The sequence below is a fragment of the Dryobates pubescens genome, chromosome Z (assembly GCF_014839835.1).
Source record: "Dryobates pubescens isolate bDryPub1 chromosome Z, bDryPub1.pri, whole genome shotgun sequence".
Taxonomy (NCBI): Eukaryota; Metazoa; Chordata; class Aves; order Piciformes; family Picidae; genus Dryobates; species Dryobates pubescens.
The window spans coordinates 116358181-116374289 of NC_071657.1; the positions used below are offsets into that span (position 1 = coordinate 116358181).

At 44.0% G+C, this 16109-nt stretch overlaps 1 protein-coding gene across 1 annotated transcript in view; it reads left to right on the forward strand.

Annotated features, from left to right (window-relative positions):
• ITIH5 (inter-alpha-trypsin inhibitor heavy chain 5) overlaps positions 1-16031 on the forward strand; it is a 56585-nt gene extending 40554 nt beyond the window's left edge. The window contains exons 11-16 of the mRNA XM_009900249.2: positions 4393-4702; positions 7228-7781; positions 8186-8236; positions 9318-9434; positions 12592-12969; positions 13685-16031. Of these exons, the coding sequence (XP_009898551.2) occupies positions 4393-4702; positions 7228-7781; positions 8186-8236; positions 9318-9434; positions 12592-12969; positions 13685-13983 (1709 nt within the window). The 3' untranslated portion in view covers positions 13984-16031. The remainder of the gene's footprint in view (positions 1-4392; positions 4703-7227; positions 7782-8185; positions 8237-9317; positions 9435-12591; positions 12970-13684) is intronic.
• Positions 16032-16109: the final 78 nt, after the last annotated feature.

Here is a 16109-nt window from a genome sequence, read left to right on the forward strand (position 1 = left end):
TGAACGTGAATGCACTCAGGCTCACAGCTCCCACACATGTAGAATGTGCTGTGCTTAAACTACTATGTCATAGACGTGCCTGGTTGGAAACTTTTCCAAACATAAGCTAACATCACCCTGTACACAACTGTTAGATCATGTCTCTAAGCACCTCATCCGAATGTTTTTTAAACCCCAGCTTCCCTGGGCAGCTTGTTCCAGTGCCCAATGACCTTTAGGTGAAGAAATTTTCCCAAATCTCTAATCTAAATCTCACCTGGTGCAGCTTGAGGCCACTTCCTCTCATCTTATTGTTAAGTGGGAGGAGAGGCTGCCCCCCTCCTAGCTATGACCTCTTTTCATCAGGTAGTTGTAAAGAGCAATGAGGTCTCCCCTCAGCCTCCTCTTCTCCAGGCTGAACAACCCCAGCTCCCTCAGCCATTCCTCAGGGGCCTTGTGTTCAAGATCCCTCAGCTACCTTGTTGCCCTTCTCTGGATACTCTCCAGCATGTGAATGTCTTTCCTATAGTGAGTGGCTCAAAACCAAACACAGTACTCGACCCATGCACCAAAGAAATGAGAACAAAATATCAGTGCTAAATACTTGTGTGTGTGGCAAGAGGCAGTTTTTAATGTTTGTTAGCTCTGACTGATATGGCTGTGTTTGAAAAGACACTATCTGCTCTGTCAGATGCTTCTTTTTTGCTTCTGAGGAAAACAAATCTTTATAAAATACTGAATTTGGATGGAGACAGTATTTAGGTGTAGGGTTTTGGTATGAAACTGTGTTGGAAGAACCACAGTCTAGTTTTTGAGGACTTTTCAGAAGCCTTAGCACCTTTCCTGTTTGTTGCAGTCACTGGGGCTGTGCACACTAAGTTGCTAGGTACATGACACATGGTCAGAGCTGCTAGCACATCCTTTCCAATAAACTCCCTGAATCTTCCCTTCTGGACATCCAGGAGGTTGCTGTGTATGGCTGTTAATTAATTTCACTTGCTTTTCTCTGGGAGCTGTTTTTAACCCAGACATACTAATCTTGCAAAGGTTCCACAACCTGTCTCACTTTGCTCTGACTAGCACAAAAAATAGATAAATATGTGGAGCAAGGAGATACCTGTACTCATTTGCCTACTTATTTTTCTGAACATGCAGCAGGTTTGAATCCTTTTTCATGACCATTCTTCTAAAGTACATCCATTCCCTCATTTGTTTTCTGTTTTGTACCTCTTTTCACTTCAGGCAGCCTCATTCTTCGTGAGCCAGTTGTTTTGTGAAAACACACTCCTTGGCTAACAAAGCCATTTCTCTTCCCTTTAAACTTTGTTAGCCCCTGGGGTTCAAAAACAAACCCCACCACTTGTTTTCCCATTTGAAGACATTTTTCCTCTCCTCAATCTTATGCCCTTCAGACAAAGTGAGTAGAACTTGTTTTCCCAGTTCAGGTGCCATCTGGGAGAGTCCCTAATTAACTTTAACTGTTGTGTTTAACTTGTGGGGTTTTTATATATGGGCAGAGTATGGTGTGTGTTGTGACTGCTTACCACTGCACATTGAGACATTCAAGGATACTGCAATTATACATAATAAAGTGTGATTTATAATTCAATCCATAGGACTATAAGGGAATGTGAAAGGGAGTTAGATATGTGGGAGCAGGCTTTACAGACCTCCCTTGTTGAGGGAGGTGACCCTGGAAACAAGGGGGGATGGGTACAGGTCCCTGTTAGGAGAACCATGGGGAATCCATCCCGGCCCTCTTTGCTTCCCCCATTGCCCTTGCACAATAAGTATGAGGCCCTGCAGGTTGAGGGCAATGTGGCTGAGAAGGCAGAAGAGGAACCATCTGAAGGGATGCCTATAGCAAATCAGTCCCCACCAACCATCAGGACTAGTGCCATGAAGAAAAAGAGGAGGGTAATTGTTGTTGGTGACTCTCTCCTGAGGGGAACAGAGGGTCCTATATGTCGTTCTGATCCATCTCACAAGGAAGTCTGCTGCCTGCTTGGGTAAGGGACATCACCAGGAGACTACCAAAGCTAATCCAACCCTCTGACTATTACCCATTGCTGGTAATACAAGCTGGAACTGATGAGACTGATAAGAAGGGCACCAGGACAATCAATAAGGAATTCAAGGCCCTTGGACAATTGATTGATGGGGCAGGAGCTCAAGTGGTGTTCTGCTCAGTTCCCTTAGTGGCAGGGGTGTACACTGAAAGGAACAGGAAAACCCAGGCCATCAACAGTTTGCTCAAGGGATGGTGACAGCAGCAGAATTTTGAGTTCTTTGACCAAGGGGCAACTTTTACCACACCTGACCTGCTGGACCTAGATGGGGTGAATCTATCCAGAAAGGGCAAGAGGGCTCTAGCACTAGGGTTGGAAGTCCTCATTGGGAGGGCTTTAAACTAGGTTTGAAAGGGGTGGATGATGAAACCAGTCTCTCTGGAGAGGAGAGAGAGGGACATAAACTAGAGTTAGCTGAGAAATGAGCAGCCCCGCTGAAGTGCATGTACACCAATGCACGCAGTATGGGTAACAAAGAAGAGGAACTGGAAGTTCACCAGTAAAGTTGTGATGTAGTTGCCATTAGAGAAATATGGTGGGATTATTCACATATTTGGAGTACTGCACTGAACTGGTAGATGGGGTCAGGGAGCAGTATAATCTCCCTGAAATCCATGAGAAATTAGTTTGGGACTTGCTGAGCCACTTGGATACTCACAAGTCCATGGGACTGGATGGGATCCATCCTAGGGTGCTGAGAGAACTGGCAGATGAGCTGGCCAAGCCACTCTCCATCATTTACCACCAGTCTTGGCTCACTGGAGAGGTCCTAGATGACTGGAAGCTGGCCAACGTGATGCCCATCCACAAGAAGGGCCAGATGGAGGAACCTGCAAACTACAGGCCTGTCAGCCTGACCTCAGTGCCAGGCAAGATTATGGAGCAGATCATCTTGGGGGCAATCACTGCACACCTTCAGCATGGCCAAGGGATTGGGTCCAGCCAGCATGGATTTAGGATGGGCAGGTCTTGCCTGACCAACCTGATCTCCTTCTATGATCAGGTGGCCCGCCGGGTGGATGTGGGGAAGGCCTGTGGATGTACTCTACCTGGACTTCAGCAAGGCCTTTAACACCACCCCCACAACAAACTCCTGGCCAAGCTGTTAGCCCATGGCTTGGACAGCAGTACTCTGTGCTGGGTTAGGAACTGGCTGGAGGGCCGAGCCCAGAGAGTGGTGGTGAATGGTGCCACATCCAGCTGGCAGCCAGTCACTAGTGGTGTCCCCCAGGGATCAGTGTTGGGCCCAATCTTATTCAATATCTTTACTGATGATCTAGATGAGGGGATTGAGTCCACCATTAGTAAGTCTGCAGATGACACCAAGTTGGTAACAGGTGTTGATGTGTTGATCTGTTAGAGGGTAGAAGGGCTCTGCAGAGAGACCTTGACAGGCTGGACAGATGGGCAGAGTCCAACAGGATGGCATTCAACAAATTCAAGTGCCGGGTGCTGCACTTTGGCCACAGCAACCCTAAGCAGCGCTACAGGCTGGGGTTGAAGTGGCTGGAGAGCAGACAGGCAGAAAGGGACCTGGGAGTAGTGGTTGACAGCTGGCTGAACATGAGCCAGTAATATGCCCAGGTGGCCAAAAAGGCCAATGGCATCCTGGCCTGCATTAGGAATAGTGTGGCCAGCAGGAGCAGGGAAGTCATTGTGCCCCTGTACTCTGCGTTGGTTAGACCACACCTTGAGTACTGTGTCCAGTTCTGGGCCCCTCAGTTTAAGAAGGACATTGAGACACTGGAACGTGTCCAGAGAAGGGCAACAAGGCTGGTGAGAGGCCTTGAGCACAAGCCCTATGAGGAGAGGCTGAGGGAGCTGAGATTGTTTAGCCTGGAGGAAGCTCAGGGGAGACCTTATGGCTCACTGCAACTACCTGTAGGGAGGTTGTAGACAGGTGGGGGTAACCAGCACCAGAACAAGAGGACATAATCTCAAAATGTGCCAGGGGAAGTTTAGGTTCAAGGTGAGAAGAAAGTTCTTCACAGAAAGAGTGATTGGCCATTGGAATGGGCTGCCCAGGGAGGTGGTGGAGTTGCCGTCCCTGGAGGTGTTCAAAAAAGGATTGGATGTGGCACTTGAAGCCATGGTTTAGTTAGTCATGAGATGTTGGGTGATAGGCTGGACTCAGGTCTTTTCCAGCCTTATTGATTCTCTGACCTATTCCAAAGTGGTGCTGAGTAACAGAGCTATCTGAATTGAAGGGCTAGAGCAATGTCATGTAGAGAAAAGAAGCATCCTGATGATCAGAGATGGTGTCATTGTACTAAAAGATGCTCAGGGAAATCATCTGTGGTCTCTTAGAAGGAGAAACGAGCTAATAATTTTTGTACCTTCCCAGGGACTAATATTAATGGTGCTCTCCAGACTGGTGCAAAGCTGCTAAATGATTACATTGCTCAGAATGACATTGATGCCAGGAGTGTCTCTCTGATCATCTTCCTTACGGATGGGAGGCCCACTGTCGGTGAAACACAATCTTCCAAAATCCTCAGCAACACCAAGGATGCCATCCATGATAAATTCTGCCTCTTCACCATTGGCATTGGCAATGATGTGGACCAAAAGCTGCTGGAGAGGATGGCACTGGAGAACTGTGGCATGACAAGACATTTCCAGGAGGATGAGGATGCAGCTAGCCAACTCAAAGGGTTGGTTTGCTTTTCTTGTGCTTATATCTGGACTGAGTCCCGTGGGCAAGGGTTTTGGGAGGGAAAAGTCTTCCAGGGAGATATCACAAGAGACAGGAGTTTCTCTCAGGCTGGACACTGGTTGAGAGGCACAAATTATGTTCCAATACTGAGGATACTGCCCAGAAAGAGTCTTCTTCCTAGCAGACCATCTGAGCTGCACTGGAACCTTCCCAGCCCCTCAGAGTGAGGCATTTGTTTTCCTAATTCAGACAGTTGTTTTCGGAATGTAAAGCTGGAGAAATGAGAGGCTTGAGTGTTAGAGGGAGGAAAGAACGCATTACTTGGTTCAAATTGACAAATTATGTCTTTGTGTTTTGAAAAAGGTAACTTTATGCCCGAGCTCCAAAATATTTGACTTTGAAAAATACTCTAAGGTCATTTTTTCATGATTATGTATTTGCAGCCCTCCCTCATTCTTCATGACTCAAAATCCTAACGAGTTTTCTGTCATCCTCATTATTCAGTAGGACCAGAAATTGTTCCTTTTCTGTGACTGGGGAGCTGTAACCCAAGGCAGACCCTAGAGGGGAACAGCAAAATGATATCTGAATCATAGCTCTGTCTAAAGTGTCAGGCAGAAATGTTTGGCTTTCACTCCCAAAATGTGTGTTGAACCTCAGAATCCAAAAAGAGCTCTTACTTAGCTAGAGTCTAATTCATCTGGAGCAATGAAACTTCCTTTCACTAGAGCTTTTCTTTTTGTGGTGGTTATGCATGAAGGTATGTATCTTCCTTTTAAACTGGATTTTGTAGATCCAACTGCCACTCCAGATGTGTAATTTTCTTCTCAGGACATGCATTTTGGGTAGCAATTGGCATTCCCTGGCAAATGAAGGATGTGCCCACTGTTTGGAAAACAGGAAGCCAGCACGACAAGTGTTTGTACTTTTATCTGATAAAGAATTCAGTTGATCTAGTTCAGTGATGGCAAACCCATTTGGCATCTGGTGCCAAATTTATATGGAAAGGCACAACGACTTGCTGGAGGCCAATCCAAATCATTGTTGGAAGGAAAATCCCCATGAGTGCCAATGTTGTTTCTGAGTTTTGTGATCTGTGGGTTATATTTTTACCCTGATATTTCCTTGTATTGTACTCCAAGACAGGTTGTATCCATCTGCTATTTGTGTGGTGTTATTTCACAGCCGTTATTCCACAGAAAGCTCTCAGGTTGAATTCACTCATGTTTTAAAATACAACGAGGTCTCTGCATCAAAGACACTGAGTGCCCAGAAAGGCTTTAAAATAAAACCAACCAGTTCAGGGTTTGAGTTTTCTTGGAGAGACAATAAAGCAGAAAGTGTGACTAGCTTCCAGACAATCTGTTTAAGCAGTAGTGAAAAATAGATGCAGCCTGGACTAAAAAAGGGTTGAGGCTGGTTCTTTGTTTATTTATCAAATTAGACTTGCCAAAGGATGAGGTGTCTGGCATTTAAATGGGAAATATGGCATTCTTGGAGCACCTTGGCACATCACTGCAGGAAAAACACAGTACTGTAAACTTAGGCCTTGAGCACTTGTGAAGACTTTTGTGGCTTGTCCAGTGAAAAGTTTTCTCATAAGTACCCTAGGTCACATTAATAAAGCATTACAGGGTTAAACTCTCTGTTTCATGGCAGTCATTGCTTGCTTCAACAAAGTCAGCAACAAGGTAGTAGGGAGTATCTTCTGCCAATCTTGTACTTCCCAGTTAGTAATACTCCAATCCTTGGAAATGTACACATTTATGGTGGCATAGCAAGCTTCCTTCTTGATTTGCTTTCTCCTCTGACCATATTCCTGCCTTTTCCACACTGACCATCTCAACCTGTTTTATCTAGGTTTCTTCTACAGATACTCTCCAGCTTTGGGGAGCCCAGAGTCTCAGTCACAGCTTCTGTCTCTGGAATATCATGCAAAATGCCTCTAGAAAACTCTGGGTAGTGGTGTCTCTTCAAAGTACATTCTGAAATAATTGAGGTGTTTTCTGTGAGCCTGAGAAGCCAAGGAATTAGTTTTGATGAGCAGGCCCTTTTAAGCAAATTTAAGTGGTCACCAATACCTCTTTGCATAGTGGAAGGTAGGTGGCTGCCAGACCATGCTGGGATGCTTCTGAATATACTCTAGAGACTCAGTTTAGATGCCAAAAACACACTGAAAACTAATATGAGGCAGAGAATAATTCTGGTTGAAAGGAACTTCTGGAGGTCATGTAATCCAGCCTACTGCTTGAATAAAAGTTAACTTCAAATTTACATGGGCTTCTCAAGGTCTTGTCCACTCTAGTTTTGAAAATCTCTAAATTTAGAGTTTCCCTTATCCCTCTGGGCCTGGTTATAGTGGATGTAGTAGTTAAATCTGGGGTCTGGTAGCTCTAACATCTCCTGAATATCTTAGGAGCCATATTGGATAGTCAGACTGGATCCTTGGCCATGAATAAGTGCAAGACTGCATGCATAACCTTGGATGAACAGCACTAATGGTGAGAAATGTTTTTGTTTAAGGTTCTATGATGAAATAGGAACACCCCTTCTCTCTGACATCCGTGTTGATTATCCTGAAGACAATGTGGAACAAGTCACTCAGAACTTCTTCCCCAACTACTTCAATGGCTCTGAAATCATAATAGCTGGAAAACTCATCAATCGCACCTCAGATAGTCTCCACGTGGAGGTGACTGCTAGCAACTCCAAGAAGTACATCCTTCTCAAAACAGATGTGGCTATTGACCTGCCAAGCAGGAATGACATTAGAGGAGTCCCTGGCCTGGAAGATGGTAAAGGTGATAACAATTACATTGAGAGAGCATGGAGTTATCTCACCATCAAGGAATTACTTAACTCCAGGTTGAAGAGTGATGACAAACAGGAAAAAGAGTATTTGATGGAGAAAGCCAAATCAATGGCCCTGGCTTATAATTTTGTTACTCCCTTCACTGTTCTGAAGATGAAAGAGGCTGGGCTCCATTCAGAACCTCCTCAAGAAGAGTTTATCAACCCTTCTACTGATGGCATTGGTGAGAAGTTGCAGAGCTTACAGGGACATAAAGCACCATCAGGTATGAGGGAAAAATAAACATGTTGGTAAAAATCTCTTTGTGTAGGTCATTTCTCATGGTTGATTTTGGCAAAAGGGATGATCTAGCCAATGAACCACCATTGAGTGGTAAAGAGAAAGCTGAGATTTTCATATTAATGTCTGGCTGATCTTGAACAAACTGTTTAGGCACTTGACTCACTAGCTGGAAGCACTTAACTGCCTTGTAGAAACCATTATAGAAAAGATTTTTTTTCTTCTTCTTCTTTTTTTTTTTTTTTTTTAAATGTCATTCTAAATGATGTTTAAAGTGGCTGCAGGAAGATGTCTCAATTTCACTGAATAATATTTAGGGAACATGATCATACCGTGTCTTTTTCTGTTGCCCAAAAAATAACTGTAACTACCTTCTCTCCCTGCTTCTAGGTACACGCCGACAGCAGAATAAACAAAGAATTAAAATCTCCAAAACTTCAGGTCAGTGCCTGTTTTCATGCCTCTAATAATCCAAAATAATAATGGGATTCTGGATTTATTTGATAATGGATTTATGGAAATCTTAATTGCATGGTGCTGTGGTATGACCACCTTGACAGATCAGTCCAAATCCCATTTACTAGACCTGCAGAGTAGGGAGGAACGTGAAAACAAATACAAAATAGAGGATCAATAGTTCCAAGAAGTGTGAGGAAACAGCAAGGCAGATGATTTACAACACTTGATCCTCATGTTTGAGACTTCTGTGGCTTAGGGGGAAACAGGAGGTGTAGCCTCTGTGTACTAAAACTATTCAAAAACATTTCATAAAGTCACGTTGCTGAAGGGGGAAAACAAAGAAGAAAACTCTATAGTATTTTGCTATTTCTCTCTTGGTTCTGCATCTCTGCTTGTCTTCCTTTTTATATATTAAACCCTGAAGAAAAAGCTCAGATCGATAATTTAGACTTAAATTACACTGGGTAATGTCAAATTTACCTTAAACACTGGGGATTTGGCTTGTCTTATTATGACAGTGATCTAGTAGTTGATAAATTGAGGATTGTTGAAAAATTAAGGTCATGGGATTGTTTAAAATCTCCTGTTGACTGCTCTGATCTGATATTGAGGGCCAGGAAGGTTCAGTGTGAGGTTTGCCCACGCAGTCACCCTTGGTTAGAGGACACATTTTTCTGTGCTGTGGGGGATGGGAGATGTAGCTTTCCAACAGAGTACAGGGAAGAGAATTATAAAACACCTTTGTGACAATTCCCATAAATTACTGAAATTATATTCTGGGAAGGAAAATACTGTGACTTTTTACCTGTAGTGTTTGGACTTTTATTGAAAACTCAACCTCCTCTGTGAGAAATCCATAACAAAACAAAACAATCACTGTGTAAAACAAAACAAGACTTGGCATTTCCTGGCAAACTCCATTCAACCTTCTGAAAACAACAAACTGGGGAGTCTTAGAAAACACAGGGAAAAACACACTTTGAAAATAGTTTTTGTTACATTCTTTGACACTGCAGTTTTGTGTAAGTCTCTCAATTTTGTCTCTTTTTTCATGTCTTCTCAGCGGATGGAGACCCTCACTTTGTCGTTGATTTTCCCTCCAGCAAGCTCACGGTCTGCTTCAATATTGACGGCGAACCAGGGGACATTCTCCGACTGGTCTCTGATCATAAGGAATCTGGTAAGTAGCCAAGCAAAGCAGATGATTGTGCAGGAAAGCTGAAGTGCAGGGCCTGCTCTTTAGCAATAAGACTAAGCACCAAAGTACCTCATAGGCAAGAAAGTAGAAGGAAATTGGAAAATTGCTTTTCTGGCCAGTCAATGGAAAATCAGTGCACATGAATTTCCTGGCTCTAATCACCTGGATTACAAGGGGAGGTGAACTGTTCACTTGCATTTATTGTTCTCCTAATTTATCACAGATTATGGGTAAATTTACAGCAAGCCTAAGCAAGGAGGAGACCTGACCACTGTTACATATACAGCTCATCTACATAAGTGTTTGCCAACAGAGTATCACAGAATCATAGAATTGAATTGGGTTGAAAGGAACCTCTGGAGTCCATTCTCCCTGCTAAAACAGATTCACCCAGAGGTGGCTGCACAGGATCACAATGTCCAGGAGGGTTTTGAATATCTTCATAGAAGGAGGTTCTACGACCTCTCTGCGCAGCCTATTCCAGTGTTCAGTCATCCTCAAAGAAAAGAAGTTTTTCCTTATGTTTAGGTGGAACTTCCTGTGTTTGTGCCTATTGCCCCATGTCCTGTTACTGGGCACCACCAAAGAGAGCCTGGACTAAAAAAAAATTAATTACAAAAAAAAAAAAAATTAAAAAAAAAATATTGAGAAGAGTAGACATAGCCATAGAAAGAACTGGCCTTTATATCTCTCCAAGCTTTTCCTGGTTCAGGCTTTCATTGAGTGGAATCATAGAATGGTCTGGGTTGGAAGGGACCTCCGAAGGACATCTAGCCCAACCCCCTCTGCAGTAAGTAGGGGCATCCTCAATTAGATCAGGCTGCCCAGAGCCCTGTTGAGACTCATCTTGAATACCTCCAGGGATGGGGCCTCAACCACAGGATGACAGGATGTTAGAGGTTGGAAAGCGCCTCTGGAGATCCAATGCCCATGCCAGAGCAGGACCATATAATCTAGTGTAGGTGGCACAGGAACATATCCAGACAGGTCCTGAAAGCCTCCAGAGAAGGAGACTCCACAACCTCTCTGGGGAGCCTATTCCAGTGCTCTGTGACCCTTGAAGTGAAGTTCTTTCTCATGTTGAGGTAGAACTTCCTATGCTGTGTTTTACATCCATTGCCCCTTGTCCTGTTATGGGGTGCAAGTGAGAAGAGGCTGTCCCTTCCTTATTGACACCCAGACCTCATATATGTATATACATTTATTAGACCCCCTCTCAGTCTTCTCTTCTCCAGACCAAAGAGCCTCAGCTCTCTCAGCCTTTCTTCATGAGGCAATGCTCCAGGCCCTTAATCATCCTTGTAGCCCTCCACTGGACTTTCTCAAGTACATCCCTGCCCATCTTGAACTGGGAAGCCCAGAACTGGATGCAGTATTCCAGGTGGGGCCTCACTAGGGCAGAGCAGAGGGGGAGTAATAATTGCATGTTAACACCACTTGAGTGCGTGAGGACCACCCTTTGGTCCAGCTATACTGGAGAGCTCAGTTCCTGATCATTAGATCCAGAATGGTCTGGGGATTGCACTTGACCAGTGCTACTTCATTTCAGGACAAAGCAAAGCATCCAAACCAAGCACTGAGACTACTTCAGTGAAGAAACTACCAAACTACCAAACCATGACAGCCTTGAGAAAATCCACACAATTCTGTTTTGCCCAATCCGGTCTGATCCTAAGGGGCTCAAACTGTGGTCTGATCTGATCTGGAATTCTAAGCAGAGCAGCTAATAATCTGCTTATGCCCTGAGCAGAAAAACAGTGGAAGGAAAGGGTAGCAAAACCAGAGACAATGCACAGGCTTGTTTTACAAAGAAGATAAACAAACCCACAACAAAGTTACAAGAATTCTGTTCTGTGTGGCAATGGTCTAGCCCCCATATTTCTGTGTTCATGCCTGACTCAGTGAATCCAGCTTCTGGCAACGTTCCCTTTAAACTTCTTTCACAAAGTGTCTTTGTGCTGCTGCTTGAATGGTTCTGTGGCTCAGCTGCAGAATGAGTTTGAGGAAAACAGACTCTGCAGCCCTAGCAAGTTGAGTCTATGAAGACAGAGATGAGAGACCTTGAGAATGATGGAGTATGGAGATATTTCACCTCAGTTTTGCTTAGGTCTTGTTTGGGTTAGCAACAAGCTTCTTCTGTTACTATTGTCTTGTAACTCACTGTTCAGAGGCCTGAGGGGAAGTGAGACATTCATTGCTTTAAGGACAGCATGTCACAAAAAAAATCAGAATGATTGGAAATTTTACTGTGGACTTTGACTCAGTGGGATCTGCACCTGTTTAAAAATCATTTGTTTGGGGGCAAAACTGAGGGAAGTGGGAAAGGCACTAACAGTGAAACTGGAAATAACTGAATGGGAGTGCATGGTTCAGGGTCTCCTTCTACAGTGGCACAAATAGTGTGTGAATTTCTTACACTGCCATCTGAATATGTTCAGCACTTCACCTTAGACTGCTAGAAGTTAGGCTATCCCCTTTGCAGGTCCTTTTCAGTCTTCAGGGTGTTGTCCAATGTAGTAACACTTACTCTGTGGTTTCCCAGACTAATTATCTTCTTAGGCAGACTGGAACATCAAAGCACAATTGTCTACTACCCTCAGATGCTTTGAGACTGCTGCATTCAGATAACATCAGGGTCCTCTTCCTAGAAGTTCAGTCTCTAAGCCAGGTGTCGATATGAGGAAAAGCAAGGCCTGCCGGCAGCTTTTCTTAGTCCTCCAAGGTCTGCTGTGTTTGCCTAGATTTGAGTTATGAGTCAATAAAGGGTGATCTAGGTAGATTGTACTACAGCTAGTCAGGTTACAGCAGACAGGAAGAGAAACATTTGTCTTACATGGCTCAAAATCCCTGCACATCATTGTTTTGATCATAGGTAGGTCTAAGGGTGGATGGACCTTAGGAAGGGGCTGTGCTGAGGAGCAGCTGATCCTCTCCTGTAGCATTGCATATGCGATGTTAGGACTGATGGGGCTGGGAAGGCCAGTATTTCTGAGCCTGTGTGCTTTGTATAAGATAATTTTACAACAAACTGGTTATATTCTTTTGAATACTGTTATGTTGAAATAATTGAGCATGATGTGATGAATCAATAGACATATTCTCAGTTCCTTTTTTCATCTATGGATTATTCTCCTGCAAGGTATAACTGTGAATGGTCAGTTAATTGGAGCTCCTGCACCACCCAATGGCCACAAGAAACATCGGACTTACTTCAGCACCATCACTATCCTCAGCAATAAGCCAGAAAGATCTTACCTAGAGATCACACCCAAAAGAATCATCATGGATGATGGGGAAAGACTTCTTCTGTCCTGTGGTCGGAGCGCTGTTGTGCGAAGCAGCAGCCTCGAGGTGTCCATCTCTGCCAATTCTAACATCACGGTGACGATAAGAGACACAATCAGCTTTGTCATCCTCATCCACCATTACAAGAAGCCAGCCCCATATCAGAGGAATCACCTGGGGTTCTACATCTCCAACAGTAAAGGCCTTTCCTCTGACTCCCATGGGCTACTGGGTAGGTAACAAGTTCTCAGGTAAACCAGACAAAAATTATCCTTCCATACAGTTTCAAAGGACAGAGACAGAAGGTAATGGAGAGGTGGGGATTACTTTTAAATCCCTCTCAACTTCTCTATTGCTAATATCCCCAAGTCCTCTTCCATCTTTTTCTGGACTGTGTACAGGTCCAGAACTTGTAAGACCAAAGCCATAGTTTCCATGACATGGAGGTACCTCCAAGTTAAGCAGGAGATGATCCCTCAAGAGCAGAGTTTTGGATTCAGGCCACTTGCATGCACAAACCTTTATGACTGCACACTTAGGTTTGGCCTGAAAGAGTTTGCTCCCAAGAAGGCAAGGAAAGAGAATTTAGAGCTTTAGAACTAGGTCTTCTGTTTCCTGATGGCTATTGCATGGGCTGCTACCCTCTAACTGCAACCCACAGGAGCAGGCTTACTACTTACAGCTCAAAAAACTCTTTAGCTCAGCCGACGTATCTTTGCAAGTGAAATAAATAAAAAAAATTAGGGGTTTATTCTAGCCTTTGCTTGTGAGATTTCAAAAAGAATGACAGGACCTAGATTAATCCTGCTATTGCAGAGAAGTCCTTTATCCCATACACTAAGAATCTTCAAAACATGGCATATTAAAAAAAACACAACCAAACCCAGCCAACTTCTAATCAGGCACAAACCAGCCAGTCATGGGCTCCATTTTATTTTACCTTGCAGGTCAGTTCTTGAACAATGAAGTTAAACTTCTTCAGGAATCCCTAAACACAAGTCATCAGCAGGTTGGTCAGAACCAAACAGAAGCATTAAATCCAAACCCTACAAACATCCTGAATGTGAAGGGCCGGCTTGTTCCTGTGGTGTGGAAGCAGAGGAGGATCTACAATGGCCAGAAGGAGGTTGACTGCTGGTTTGCCAAAAACAACGCAGACAAACTGATTGATGGGAGCTATAAAGACTATTTGGCTTCTCATCCTTTTGACACAGGGACCAGCTTTGGGACAATTGACAGCCTTTAAGGCTGATCATAGCAATGCATTACAGTGGCATGTGACAGTGGTTCCCTTCTGAAGCCTCTAGAGCTAGGCAACTTCTGAATATTTCTTTATTTTTTTGATGCCAAAGAAACCAAGGCTTTCTGCCCTTGGAAATCAGCTCTCTCTTCCATGCTGGATGAATATTGTTCATCAAATTCCTGGAGACAAGGAGGTTGGGGAGGGAAGGATTCAGGGTGTGTTTGAAGTGCTCTCCCAGTGGGAAGGGAGGGAGAAATGGGCCAACGCTAACATCAAATGGGGCAAAGAGATGCTGGCCTTAAAAATAAACCCATGAAGGGCTCTGTGCTGTAGCCCCAGGGGTTGGTGAGTCACCCAGGAAAAGGTGCAAATCATACAGCACAGTGCCTAACTAGAGACAGCCTTGGGAGATATGCCTTGCCAAGAAATGACTTGGAACACCTGCTTCAACCTTGGTCCCTGGAGAAGGAAGAGAGAGAGAGAAGTGAGTAGATACTCATCTTCAGTGACCTGTTAGCATTAAAGAGGTAACAAATGAAGACCTTTAGTCAATGGGCCCACAACAAGGGATTGCTTTCTTGTTTGTTGAGCTGGGGTCTGGATTTGCAGCTAAATAAGATGTTCCTTGAATCTCTATGGACCCTTAAAACAGTGGTGAACACTGCATGTAGTTTACTGCTGTCTCTCTCTGTGCACAGGCTGCACGTCTGGTCTTGAGCAGCAAGAGGAGTGGTGTAGGCTCCCATTGCAGGTTTAGTGATTTCTTGAGTCTTGACTCCATCTGAGAAAATTAAATTCCTGCTGTGAGCTTCCAACAGACCTGTCACCTCCTTCAGCAGAGCATAACTTCTGCTTAATAGAGATCTAGTTCTCCATATGGTGATGATGAACCAGCACCCTCAGCTTTTATGACCCTGCAAAGCAGTATCTTGAAAGTAGACTACACATTTCTAGTTGCTTTTCTAATCAAGGAAAAATCTTTATTTATGCCAAATTGTCAAAATTTTTTTCATCCCAGTTTCCCCTGGCTCCTTCTGTTTCCTTACACTACAGGAATTTGTATGCAGTAGGAATTTGGCTGCAGGAGGTTACAGAAGGGCCTGCCAGCCACCCCCACTGCAGGTGGTGCTGCTCTGCAAAGAAACCTCCTAAGACAAACTGCAAGGCTGTGGTCTACTTTAAAGTGAGGCATCACTGACTAATGCTATAGATCAGTCACAAGGGAGTTTGCTTAGTAGAGAACTTGGCCAAAGAGGACTGCAACAATGACAGAGACATTTACATGGCAAGGCCAAGTTGAGCTCATGTATACACTGCCTTTCCAGAACTGGAAGGAGAGTGGGTGTGGAAGCATGTCCAGGAGCTAAATGATAGCCATCTGTTAGGAGAAAATAGAGTTGCTACAGAAATAAGTTCAATCATGACTGATTTTTTGCATATTTAATTAAATTGTATTGTTGCTGTAGGAGATCCAGCTGCTGTGGGTGCTGTGGTGGTTTTCCAGTTGCTTGATCATCTGGTTAGTACTGCTAGCACTGTGGCAGCAGAGTGGGTAACAAGCATTGTTGCTTATTCACACCCATGTACTGTGGTGAAGAAGGAAACAGCCAAAAGCAATCAGCTAGATTTAATTGCACTCTGGAAGATCCATAAAGAGAGCTAAGGCTCACACTTTGGAACAAAGAGAAAACAACTGCTTTAAGCCCAGAGAGCTTGAGAGAATAAAAGGCAAAACTGTCAGCACAGTCCTAAGTAGGCAGTTACTAAAAAGCTTAATGCTCTGCAGCACGGTCATGGGCAAGAAGAGAAAAAGCGTCTGGAAAGTTGACTTCTGCTCAAGAAGAGAATGGGAAGATTTCAGCCCATTTATAAATAACCTCCCCTTTTAGGAGCAGAGGGTGAACAGTCCAGGGTTTAGCAAGTGTCTTCTTTGTACTACCCTTACTAAAAACATTTCTTTGACATCTTTGCTGTCCTCCACCTTTTGCTGTTCAAGTGTATTGTAGGGGGAGTGAATGGCTTCAGCTCTCATTTTTCCTGTAAGCAGGTATGTGTGTATATATGTATGTATATATATATATATATATATAATGTACACACACACATTGATGATGGTTCAGGTGCATCAT